The sequence below is a fragment of the Ruditapes philippinarum genome, unplaced genomic scaffold (genome assembly GCF_026571515.1).
Source record: "Ruditapes philippinarum isolate M1 unplaced genomic scaffold, ASM2657151v2 ctg946_1_1_1_1, whole genome shotgun sequence".
Classification (NCBI taxonomy): domain Eukaryota; kingdom Metazoa; phylum Mollusca; class Bivalvia; order Venerida; family Veneridae; genus Ruditapes; species Ruditapes philippinarum.
This window is the reverse complement of record NW_026861748.1, coordinates 139,849-153,089: the sequence shown is the minus strand read 5'-3', so window position 1 is coordinate 153,089 and position 13,241 is coordinate 139,849. Positions and strand designations below refer to the sequence as shown.

At 34.5% G+C, this 13,241-nt stretch overlaps 2 protein-coding genes across 2 annotated transcripts in view; both read left to right on the top strand.

Moving 5' to 3' along the window:
- The first annotated feature begins 8,626 nt into the window (after positions 1–8,626).
- On the top strand, positions 8,627–11,119 carry LOC132716678 (uncharacterized). The gene has a single exon (XM_060700000.1). The coding sequence runs from the start codon at positions 8,627–8,629 to the stop codon at positions 11,117–11,119; it is 2,493 nt and encodes an 830-aa protein (XP_060555983.1).
- Positions 11,120–11,593: 474 nt separating this feature from the next.
- The window catches only part of LOC132716676 (F-box and WD repeat domain containing protein 10B-like), a 135,082-nt gene continuing 133,434 nt past the window's right edge, over positions 11,594–13,241 (top strand). The window contains exon 1 of the mRNA XM_060699996.1: positions 11,594–11,799. The gene's annotated coding sequence lies outside the window, so the exon portion shown is untranslated. The remainder of the gene's footprint in view (positions 11,800–13,241) is intronic.

Here is a 13,241-nt window from a genome sequence, read left to right as displayed (position 1 = left end):
AAGAAAGGTGGTGGTGGCAGAAGACTTTACAGTTCCTGGCTTGACGGAAGCCCTAGTAAATGTTTTCTTTTGTTTGTTTCATTTTACGCCTTTTTCCAACAGTATTTCAGTCATATAAGCAGGTAGTTTCCTAACCATCGTTCCTGGAGAGTTACACCAGTACTAGACTACCTTCCTCCGTGCTTAACTACCAAAGTATCTCCTGAGGATCGAACCCACACCAGAGAGGATTAGAAGTCATCGACTCTAACCCCTCGACCACGGAGGCGGTAAATGTTTTCGTCTCGAGGTTTAAAAATGATAATGATAACAACAAAGCTGACTACTTAATAGAGCCAACAGAGAATTTTAAAGAGGCGTATCAATTAGTGATGGCATCTACTCTTGTAGATATAAATAATGGGCCAACTTGTAAGGTTCGAGTGCTAAATCCTTTCTCTTCTGACATCACTTTAAGGCAGGATGCTGAAATAGGAAAAGCAGAACAAACTAAAAGGATAACCAACATAGTAACTGAGGAAGAAAATAGGAGTGAAAATAACAAGAGGGCCATGATGGCCCTGTAATCGCTCACCTGTATATAGGCCCCCGGGGCAGGGCCAATTTTAACCCAGGGGCTTTTATTTGAATAAATTTGGTAGACATCCATTTGAAGATGTTTCATAATAAATATCTAAGCTCTAGCTGTAAGAAGATTTTTAAGTTTTTACTATACTCATATAGGGAAAAGCATTGACCCCCCTGCCCTCCTCTGGGCAGGCCAATTTTGACCCAAGGGCTTTTATTTGAACAAACTTGGTAGACACTCATTAGAAGATGTTTCATGCTTAATATCTTAGCTCTAGCTTTTTGGGCTTTTTAAAAGAAGATTTTTTAAGTTTTCATTATATACATATAAGGAAAATCAATGACCCCCCCAGGGCGGGGCCAATTTTGACCCCAGGGCTTTTATTTGAACAAACTTGGTAGACACTCATTAGAAGATGTTTCATGCTAAATATCTTAGCTCTAGCTCTTTGGGTTCTTTAAAAGAAGATTTTTTTAAGTTTTTACTATATGCATATAGGGAAAATCAATGACCCCCTGGGGCGGGGCTAATTTTGACCCCAGGGCTTTTATTTGAACAAACTTGGTAGACACTCATTAGAAGATGTTTCATGCTAAATATCTTAGCTCTAGCTCTTTGGGTTCTTTAAAAGAAATTTTTTTAAGTTTTTACTATATGCATATAGGGAAAATCAATGACCCCCTGGGGCGGGGCCAATTTTGATCCCAGGGCTTTTATTTGAACAAACTTGGTAGACACCCATTAGAAGATGTTTCATGCTAAATATCTTAGCTCTAGCTCTTTGGGTTCTTTAAAAGAAAATTTTTTAAGTTTTTACTATATGCATATAGGGAAAATCAATGACCCCCTGGGGCGGGACCAATTTTGACCCAAGGGCTTTTATTTGAACAATCTCGGTAGACACTTATTAGAAGATGTTTCATGCCAAATATCTTAGCTCATGCTCTTTGGGTTCTTTAAAAGAATTTTTTTTAAGTTTTTACTATATGCATATAGGGAAAATCAATGACCCCCTGGGGCGGGGCTAATTTTGACCCCAGGGCTTTTATTTGAACAAACTAAGTAGACACCCATTTGAAGATGTTTCATGCTAAATATCTTAGCTCTAGCTTTTTGGGTTCTTTAACCCATTACTTCATGAGCATTTTGCGAAAAATGGCTGTTTTCATTGAAAAGTCTCCCGTCACAAGTTCAAATTGCTATAATACTATAAAAACTGCTTCAACACTAATCAAACTTGGCACAAATGTTGACTGGACCATTGTCCTTGCAACAACATGCTCAGGCTTAAATTTTCTGTTACCATGGCAACGAGGGGACGTCTCAAAATTGCCAAAAATCACTATTTTGCGTTGATTTTTTCCATCAAAATTGATTTCAAAGCGCTGCAACTTCTCAATGGATTGAGATATAGTCAAATGCTTTTCAGCGTTGATTACACGTTACCTTATGATCAATCTGGGGTCATTTACAGCCTCTCACAAGTCCAAAATTTTCTTGGCGATGAGGGGGACTCCGCCCCCCTTCAAACCCCCCAAAACAGAAGGGGGCACATCCCCCTTCTGGCAACCCCCTGATGTATCTTTGGGTTGGGGGGCCGCGCCGAAAAAGAGGTCACTTTTTTGTACACCATTTATCAAACAAAAACAAGTGTTTGGGGCCTAAATAAGGCATTTTTTTCATCATTTGAGACAACAAAAAGGGGGGGTGAAAAAGGCGTTAAAAGGCTTGTATATGAAGTAATGGGTTAACAGAAAATGATGAAAATACTTGAAATTACCCTAAATGGCGTTTTTTCATGTTTAAACATGGCCTGTCATATAAATTTGAAGAAAAATTGTTGTTTTGCGGATTTTTTGATTTTTTTCATTAACCCATTACTTCATGAGCATTTTGCGAAAAATGGCTGTTTTCATTGAAAAGTCTCCCGTTACAAGTTCAAATTGCTATAATACTATAAAAACTGCTTCAACACTAATCAAACTTGGCACAAATGTTGACTGGACCATTGTCCTTGCAACAACATGCTCAGGCTTAAATTTTCTGTTACCATGGCAACGAGGGGACATCTCAAAATTGCCAAAAATCACTATTTTGCGTTGATTTTTTCCATCAAAATTGATTTCAAAGCGCTGCAACTTCTCAATGGATTGAGATATAGTCAAATGCTTTTCAGCGTTGATTACACGTTACCTTATGATCAAGCCTCTTTCAAGGCTTAACCCTTTACCCCATATATACGCGAAACAACGCACTTTCTACCCCCCCCCCCTTTTTTAGGCCTCAAATAGTGAAAAAATGTCCTATTTGGGCCCCTAACACATGTTTTCGTTTGAGAAATGTTGCTAAAAAAATTGAGCACTTTTTCGGCGCCGCCCCCCCATCAAAAAGATACATCAGGGGGTTGCCAGAAGGGGGATGTGCCCCCTTCTGTTAGGGGGGTTTTAAGGGGGGCGGAGTCCCCCTCATCGCCAAGAAAATTTTGGACTTGTGAGAGGCTAAAAATGACCCCAAGTCGATCATAATGTAAAGTGTAACCAACGCTGAAAAGCCTTTGACTCTATCTCAATCCCTTGAGAAGTTGCAGAACTTTGAAATAAATTTTGATGGAAAAAATTGAGGCAAAATAGTGATTTTTGGCAATTTTGAGATGTCCCCTCGTTGCCATGGTAACAGGAAATTTAAGACTGAGCATGTCGTTACAAAGGCAATGGTCCAGTCAACATTTGTGCCAAGTTTGATTAGTATTGAAGCATTTTTCATAGTTTCATAGCAGTTTGAACTTGTAACAGGAGGCTTTTCAGTGAAAACGGCCATTTTTCACAATATGCTCATGGGGGAAAGGGTTAATTGTTCGGTCAGTTATAGCCGGTTTCAAGTGAAAGGTAACTACATCTATCAGTGTTTTTTTTCCTTATATAGCTGATACCGGAAAACGGCACCGTTCCCAATAGGAAATAGACAGCAAAGTTCCCAATTCAAGACTGATAAATTCCCAAAACAACACTGAAAATTTCCTCAATAATTGGCAAATTTAAAGGTAAACAAAAACGCAAACAGGACGTTTCGGCCCCAAACCAAATCGGCCCCTTTGCAAAAATCGGCCCCGAGACGTTTCGGCCCTTTTCCGTGAGACGTTTCGGCCCTTTTTTATTAGTTTTATTTAAGTATAAAAGGCATTTTTATACTTAAAATCGTTAAAAATTGTAGTATATTGATATCACGGGGGTGGAACCCCATATGAATCTCAAAAATGAGCATCGGGCCATCCTTAAAAAAATGTTTGTTTGCAGTAACCCGACCCAGAATTTTCAAGGTGGGTAGGTAGGTTTATTTAGGTTGATTTTTTTTTATTGAACTGTACTCCCAAATAAACATGGAATTTCAAAATGCTGGACAATATATGCTTTGATAATCTGGTAACAATTAATATATTGATAACTGAATTCTAATTTAATAAGACCTACATTTTATTTCTTCTATTAACCTTTAAAAGAACGAAAACAAAATACAAGGCATAATTTTCTGATTTAAAATTTTTTTTTTTTATCTAGACCATGAAAAAAAATTTTGAGTTGGGGCAAATTTTGTGAGTCGGTCGCGTTACTGCAAACAAACATTTTTTTAAGGATGGCCTCGGTAAAAATGATATGTGAATTTCCGCTGCACCAGATGTGAAGCATAACATCAGATGTGACTGGAAAAATAGGCCGATCGCAGGGTAAGTTTTCATCTTTTCAAACATTTATATAAAATTCAATCCTTTTTTTAAGAAAATCGAAATGTGATTCTACCCTCCTGACTCTCCTCTATATTACCCCTTGTTGTTTTGGATTTCTATGCAGTCTTCATCGAGATATTCTTTCCGTCGTGGGTTCTGGTGTGTCCAAAACATGCAATATGAATGAAGAAAATGTCACTAAACGGACTAAAAAAAACATAGATTTTACGAAATCTCACTACAGGTCGATGCTAAACATTCAAACAAATCATGTTTTATATATTTATTGAGATTTGGCTACATACAAGGGAATCGCTGCTCAAAATTGCATTTGAGCTCCAGATGTGCTGAAGAGATTCATATGTGCATAGCATGAAAAATTTGCAACAATCTAGAATTTCTTCTATTGTGTATCATTCTGTAATAAATACTATTATCCGAAATAGACATATTTTCAGGAGACAAGCTTGAATAACATAGTATCCATATAGAAAGAGATATAAGACATTCTGCATACGAAAGGTTTTTAAAATACGTAGATATGGTGGGAAGGCCTTGCTTTTTTGACTTATTGACGTTGTGTGTACTGCAATCTTTCCCTTTTATGCCACCATGCATTATTAATTAATTAATTAATTAATTATTCACTCGACTGCTTAATAGGAGAGTAATGTGAAGCGTGTTTGAATTTGTTATGATGCTGTATGAAAGTTAATGATAAACTTTTAAAAAAAGATCAAAGAAGATTTGCCTATTTTTCCAGTCACATCTGATGTTATGCTTCACATCTGGTGCAGCGGAAATTCACATATCATTTTTACCAATGCTAATTTTTGAGATTCATATGGGGTTCCACCCCCGTGGATATTATGACATTTTAATCCTTAATATATAATCGATTATAGCAGGTACGTATATTAACGTACCTGATTATAGATCTATCAATAATGCTTTTTTTTCAAGGTGTAACAATAAATACATCTAAATAAAGACATTTAATCTTTAATTTATAAGACAGTTGACAAATGTAAAAACTTTTTGATTAACAAAATTATTTTTTTAACTTATGATTTGATATAATTTCTTGATAAAGTATGCTCTGATTGAAAATCTATCACTTTTATTGTAAAAAATGTTTGTTTTTATATATATTTAAAAAGTCTGTTTACAATGAATTTTTTGTTTTATCTTACATGTTTTTTAACTGTTATGTGTTGTATTGTATTGCTAAAACTCGTCACTTACTTTTAATTTAATAGTTGTTGATAATAAATGTTTGTATTGTTCTGTGTCTTGATAATAAGCAGATAAAATATGTTTCAGTATTCGTGTACTATGTTTTGTTTAATAAAGTTTATGTTCTGTTTGTTTTGATTACTACTAATATTTTAGCCTCATTCAATTAAAAAATCATAATTTAATTATTCAATTAATTCTCTCATTTCTTTTATTCTTTCATTTATTTATATGCTATTAAAATTCTGGTATAAAACACGTTAAGGTAAGACTTATTCTTAACTAAATATGGGGCCCGATTTGGTAAAGGGCCGAAACGTCCGGGGCCGAAACGTCTTGGGTAATTTGGGGCCGATACGTCTTGGTGCCGAAACGTCTCGAAATCACAAAAACAGTAATGGATGCTTCCATATTGATAAGTGATATACGATAAAAACCAAGTATAACCACATGAGTGATATTCGTACCCAGTTCATTTTGTACTTTTAATGTTTCACACCTAAACATTATTTATGTACAATTGTTATGATTATCAATTCTTTTTTTCAACCTCAAGTAGCAAAATAAATCATTAAAGGTAATAATACATGGTTTACAGGTGTATATTATGCAAATTTTTAAAAGAAATTCCCAATAAATCTTTTGCATCTAAAATAAAATTCCCAATTTGAGTCAAACCGATGGAATTTTTCCTAATCTGTCCGGTACCGGCACCATTCCCAAAGTACTGAAAAAAAACACTGTCTATCATGATACTGATTAACAGTAATCGAGCATGAGTGAACGACCATAGTTCTTCATTGTAAATGAATTTATTGGTTACGACAATCAAGTCGGAATCATGTATGTACATGATCTGCAGCATTGTTTCCTACAATTTTGTTTCTGAGAACACTATCAAGCCTTTATATAAAATATATACTGGTCGGAGAGATAACTCTGACGCATAGAATAGATAACCCTGACACTTGATAAATATATTTGTTATATATTTTTGTTTTAAAACAAACAAGCATATGGTCACCTAGTAGTATATAGGAGCAGGACAGAATGAGATAATTTTTTGTAAGTTGGTAAACTTTTTAATATTTTTCAATTAAGCTGAACATTTTGTTTTCAAAAACTGCTTCAAACATTTTTTTTAGGTAGTTAGAATTGTATTGACCACAGGCCACTGACTTGGGAAATTTTTTTGAAAAAATGTTTTTATATCAACAAAAAATAGATAAAACATAATTATACAACATAAAAGTAAATTATTGATGCTGATTTTCCAGTCAATTTTTACTTAAAAATTTAAGTGTCGACTTTATCTACTGTTGTGGGGTAAAATTAGTCCAACTAATTGTACTGCGCGAAGAGATATTGTGCTATTTTTGTGTCTGGGCAATATTGAGCTATAGATATATTTACGCTTCAACCCAAAATATATAGAAACAGAAATTCATGCTGAAACTTTAAGAAAAGTCATTTTTGCGTGATTTGAGTACATTTAAGATCATTTTAATATTTTTGTCATTATTTTGCCTGAATATCCCTTTAAATAATACAGGAAGATAATAAAGATATTGCAAAAAATATATCGGAGTTATCTCTCCAACCTGTATCTTTAAAGAAACATGTAAATCTTTTTTTCAAGCACCTATTCCTTGGTCCGAAGTTATAATGACATTCTCTCGGCTAAGGTATTTGATTGGTCAGAAACCCCTTTGAATGTTCACTGACCAATGAAAATAAAGAGATTTGTAGCAAAACTCAAAGGTTTTATAACCGCTAGGCCAGGACTCGTGTTCATAACTACATTAATAAAGATTAATATTCATTAATTAAGTGTTGCCCTAGAAGGAATATTGTTAAGCTAAATTTGTTAAAAAATTTAAACCGCGAAACGTAGTGAGAACGAAACGCCTTGCCACCGGAGTGTATTTTGAAATGACATATACTGACAGTAGTCTACTAGATTACAGTACTGTATAGCCTTCAAAGTTCTTACAGATTTTTTTCTCCCGACTGTAACAATTCTTTCTACAAGAAAATTTATTTTATCTCTATTATTACCTTTTGTAAACGGCGCTCTTGTTTACAATATTTAACCTGATTGGTTGAACCAATGAAATTTGGGGATGTAGGATCGCCTAAGGAAAAGCCGGGATCCGGGATCGTATTAAACATACAGTAATCCCGGGAATTGACCACCTACTCTCGGTGTATTATTATTATTATTATCATCATTTGAATGTTTTTGTAGAGATTTCTGAATAAGTTTGTAGTAGTTATAAAAAATCTTTAAAAATAACGTATTTTTTCACAGACAATGCGTGAATTAATTGACCTCAGAATGTCACACACACACAATTAATTACAGCTTACATTCCACCAGGTAATCAAGAGCAAATAACGCTACTTATATCTCTAATAAAAAAGTGTAACAGTATGTTTAAAAACATCATTCTAACAGTAGATTTTAATGCAAAAAGTAAACTGTGGGGAAATTTGTTGAATAATAATGCAGGGGAACAACTGGAGGATTGTCTATGGTCAGAGAACTTTATTTGTGTTAATGATATGGAGCCTACAAAAAGAAGAAACAGTAACAGTGTTATTGATCTGTTTATTTTAAAGCCACATTTAAACAAAGACATTAGACTGTGTCAAACCTTAAATCAAGAAAATGTTAGGTCAGACCATATCGCAGTTTTTTTGGACATAGATGACTACTGTAATCAGAGACCTGTGGAAAAAGAAATATTTTGTATCAAAGAAATGGATATCCTCAAATGGCAAGCAAGCACTAAAGAGAGTTTTTCCTCATGGAAATCTGAAAACTTTCAAAATTAAACACTGTAGATATATACTCCTGTTTTCTAGAATTTTTTCATAATTGTATGGCTGAAGCTGTACCCAAAAAATTGCCAAATATAGCAACAGGAGAGTACACCAACCCTGGATCAACGAAGAAGTCAAAACTATAAAAACGGAGCTAAATAAATTAAAAAAAAGTTTTCAAGCAAAGACAAACTCCTAGAAATTTAATAAAGTTGAAAGAATGTGAGCAAAAGTATGAAGAGGAAATTGAAAAAGCTAAAGATGAATGGGCTGATATGTTGTGTGAAAACATAAATCTGTGTAATACTCCAAAAGAGAAATGGAGGTACTTTAAGAGTTTAACATCCTATCAAGTAGAAGATGTAGATACTATACTCCCCCTTGTTAACAGTAATGGTGATGTGATTTTTGATAGAAAAGAAAAGGCAAAACTGCTAGAAGAGACCTTTTTCAGTGATAAACATCTACAAAATGTCACCTTTGATGAAGATTTCAAGAAACATATTGAAGAAGAATTGTTTAACATCAAACAAAGTAAACATCATGTTACAGAAGAAGATGAAAGCCAAAGTTTCCTTAATAGATCTATTACAATTCAAGAGGTAGAAGCAGCTATCCAGCATTTAAAGAAAAATAAAGCACCTGGGCCAGATAAAATATACACAGATTTACTTTTATACTCAAATAACCACCTTCTTGAAGCCATCACATATATTTTTCAACTCTCCTGGGATACCAGTATTCTTCCCCAGGCCTGGAAAACAGCAACAGTCAAATTCTTAAAGAAACATGGAAAAGAGTCCTATTATAAGTCAGGTTCCTACAGGCCTATAAGCTTGACAAGTGTCCTTGGTAAATGTATGGAGAAAATAGTATATGCCAGATTATATGCATACTCAGAACACAAGAACATCATAGATGAAGAACAAGAAGGTTTTAGAAAATATCACAGCACTACACAAGCTCTGTTAAGGCTTGTGCAGAATATCTTTGATGGTTTTAATGAAAAACAGCACACACTAGCAGTATTTCTAGATTTGGAGAAGGCCTTTGACAGTGTATGGAGGGATGGTATGCTTGTTAAGCTACAAAGACTGGGAATAAGAGGGAAAATGTGGCAATGGTTGTCAAACTTCTTAACTGGAAGATCAGCAAGATGTGTAGTAGCATGTGAAATAGGAGATACCTTCCAAACTTCAGTTGGATTACCACAATGTTCAGTGCTCTTCCCCCTTTTGTTCAACCTCTACCTAACTGATATATTCCAAAACATAAAAAGCAATAGTATCAAATTTGCAGATGATGGGACTATTTGGATGTCTGGAAATGACAAACATGATTTAGAAAAAATAATCAATACAGACCTAGCAACAATTAACACATGGACAGAGAAATGGAGAATGAAATTAAATTTAGATAAAACTGAATACACCATCTTTAATAGGAAAAAAGAAAACTTAGATCAAATAGAGATCTGCTTAAACAAGAAAGTATTGCAACAGAAAGATAAAGTAAAAATCTTAGGTGTTATTTTAGATTCTGAATTGTCATTCAAAGAACATATAGAATACACTGAAAGAAAAGGCACTAAAGCATTAGCTTCCTTGATGTCAGTAGCCAAAACAGAGAAGATCAGTGTCAAAAATATGATAAATCTATATACAAGCTTGGTTCTACCTCAATTGGAGTATGCAGTCCCTATTTGGCAGATTGCCAACTGTCAGCCCCTGGACAAGATACAAAGGAAAGGTTTAGCTTACTGCCTTGGATTACACAACACAGCCAGTAAAGATGCAGTTGAAGTATTGGCTGGAGTTCTTCCACTTGATTTGAGGCGAGAAGAACTGAGTATTCGAGAATGTGGGAAAATAATGGCAAAAGATATTAGGCAAAACATTGCAAAAAGTTTAAAAAGCTGTCAAGATAGATATGGAAAAGTCAGAGAAAAATTCCAATCTCCATTCTTTTGCATGCTCACACAGGTAGAGGACATGAAATCATTAACCACCATCACACTGAACAGTATTGAACCAGAGTTTTCATACCTTGAATACCTGCAACCATCTAGAACCAGACCAGATTATTGGAACAATCTAGGATCCTCCAAATCAAGAACTGTTAAACAAGAAGAAGATGCAAGACAACACATCTCATCACTTCTATCTGATGTAGATACCAAAACAGCTGTAGCATTTACTGATGGTTCCTGTAGAGGAAATCCAGGTCCATGTGGTGCTGGAGCCTGCATTCTTCTTCCAAACACAGAAGTTATAGAACTGAAACAACCAGTATCAAAATTATCATCAATTTTAGTAGGAGAACTGGTTGCCATTAAAATAACACTTCAAGCCCTACTTACTGAGATTGGAAGATTTGAAATAAATAAGATAAAAATACTTAGTGATAGTCAGTCCGCTGTTGGAATTATTGATCTTGGCTGGGAAAATAAGACACACAAATTCCTGTCAACAGAGATACTCCAGTTGAGGAAAGAGCTTGAATTAGCAGATGTTACTGTTAATTTTGATTGGACTCCTGCTCATGCTGGCATAAAAGGGAATGACATTGCTGACAGACTTGCAAAAGAAGCAGCAAAAGAAGCTGAGGAAATGGAAACAGAAGATTCATTCCTTGTAACAAGTCAAAGTGACATTCGCCACTCAGCTAGAGAATCAGTCCGCATTAAATGGCAGAAAAGATGGGAAATTGTTGAAACTGGCAGGCATCTCTATGGACTCAAGCCTCAAGTCCAACCCCCAAAAAATTAACTTCCATGGCTTGAGCAACCAAAGACAGTTACTTCAACTACAAAGTGGATATTGCCTCAATGATTATTTGAACAAGATTGGGTCTAAAAACACAAGTCTATGTAATTGTGGAGAAGTTGAGACAGTAACACATTTTATAGAGGACTGTACCCTGTACGAGACATCAAGAGAAAACCTGAAGAAAGAAATATTCCTAAAGACAGGAATAAGTGTATTTACAAAAGAACTATTGCTGTCAGACATACAAGAAGACCAATTCAAAGACCATAGACAAGAGTTGTCAAATATTGCAAATGAATTTGTCAAATCATCCAAAAGATTTTTTTTCCTTCTTCATCCAAAAGAATTTTTCCCTTTTCAGTTTAGATTCTATTTCATAATAATCATTATTAAATTATTGTAACCCTACTTGAGAGTTTTTACCGTTATCGGAAATACCAGAGTTTAGCTGTACATACCGGAGTGACAACACGGCCATTATCAAGGCTTTAAACGAAACGAAACGAAATCTTATTTATTCCCTGCGGTCTGGAGACCACAGGGTATTGGTACGCGTTTTACTTTTGAGGCATGGAGGAGCACGTGACCTGTTTTCGGTACATGGAGGAGCATGTGATCTGTAAACCGTACATGATTGGTTAATTGACCTTTTCGAAAACCTGGCTAAATACCGTTTGTCGGTACGTTACGGAATTACCTCTAGGGAAATAGTCAGAATTGGTCTCAACCCGGTACGGAATTAGACCCAGCCCATTGTAGTCTAGAAAGTAGTTCTTTAAAATTATGAAATGGCCCAATTTAAGTCATCTCTAGTTAGATTGTTCATAATTAAAGTGTATTTATTGCATGTGTGTAGTTTTTGTGTGTTATATGATGACTTTAAAAGTTGTTTTTTGTGTATTCTCCAGGAACTCATTTGTTGGTGGAAGGATTAAAGATGTACTACCCACCAGCTGTCAGGAGTTTTTAAAGTGGTGAATTTAAACAGTGTTACAACAGAATGAAGATTTCTGAAAAAAGTAGATGGCTAACCTATTATATTTTGGGCATCATTTGACTTAGATAGTGTTAATGCTTAAAGTTGAAGACAGTATATAATTCATCAAGAACATTGGAATCCAGAATTAAACCTCAAATTTTACTGATTTACTATAGAACTAATAGTACGAAAATTCACCGGGCCGAGTCCCTCTAGGGAATAGTCAGAGTGACACCTAATTAAGAACAAAAACTATTGCGTGATATTTCTAAATTTCTATAATTATTTTACCATTTAAGGTGGAAAAACTTGAATGATGTGTTTGAAAATTATCAATGTTTCTTTAATATGTATCTCAAATTTTACAAACTATACATTGTTTATACTGAAAATCTACAAAATTAAAATATTCGTAGTGGCATCTACCAGAATAAATAGAGATATTTTCTGCGTAAACTTGTGTGTTTACTTTTTTTGCTCGTAATTATTCATAAAATGGTAGTCCTATTTAATCATTTTCTTAAAAAGAAATAATTGTTTTATGTTCGACCTTCTCCGGTCATCAACGATCACCAGTTTCCAAAGACCTTCTTCTATATTGACCGATTATTGTCAACTATATTCCTGATAAAACCGCGCGTTTATTCATCTCCCCCCCCCCCAAACAATACTGAAAATAGTTAAACGAAATATTTTTATATCATTAAAAATGTTCCCCGCAGGAAACCATTTTACTTGTTATTGTAAGTACATGTAATGACAATGAAAGTCATGGTATATTGGGCATCAAGAGTGCTAATATGCAATAAAAAAAGTAAACACAAGTTGTCAATCAATTCAGCCAGAAAAGCCGGGATCGTATTAAAAAATATATGGATCCCGGAAATTGACCAGTCTAAGAAGCCGGGATCGTTTAAAACATATAGGGATCCCGGGAATTGACCAATTCAAGAATATAGTCTTTAATTTTTCCAAATAATTAGGCATATAATTACATGTATAAGTATTGTGATTTCCGCATTTTAAGTTTGTTAATAAATAGCTCTAAATATATTTTTATCCTAACTTAAATTAATTTTCCGTTCATTACATACGAAAAAAAACTTAACGTTTAATCGCCTTTCATTACGACAATAATCAACA

What these genes read in the sequence shown, in the direction of transcription:
- LOC132716678 (XM_060700000.1), top strand. Translation starts at nt 8,627, where the DNA reads ATGTTGTGTGAAAACATAAATCTGTGTAATACTCCAAAAGAGAAATGG.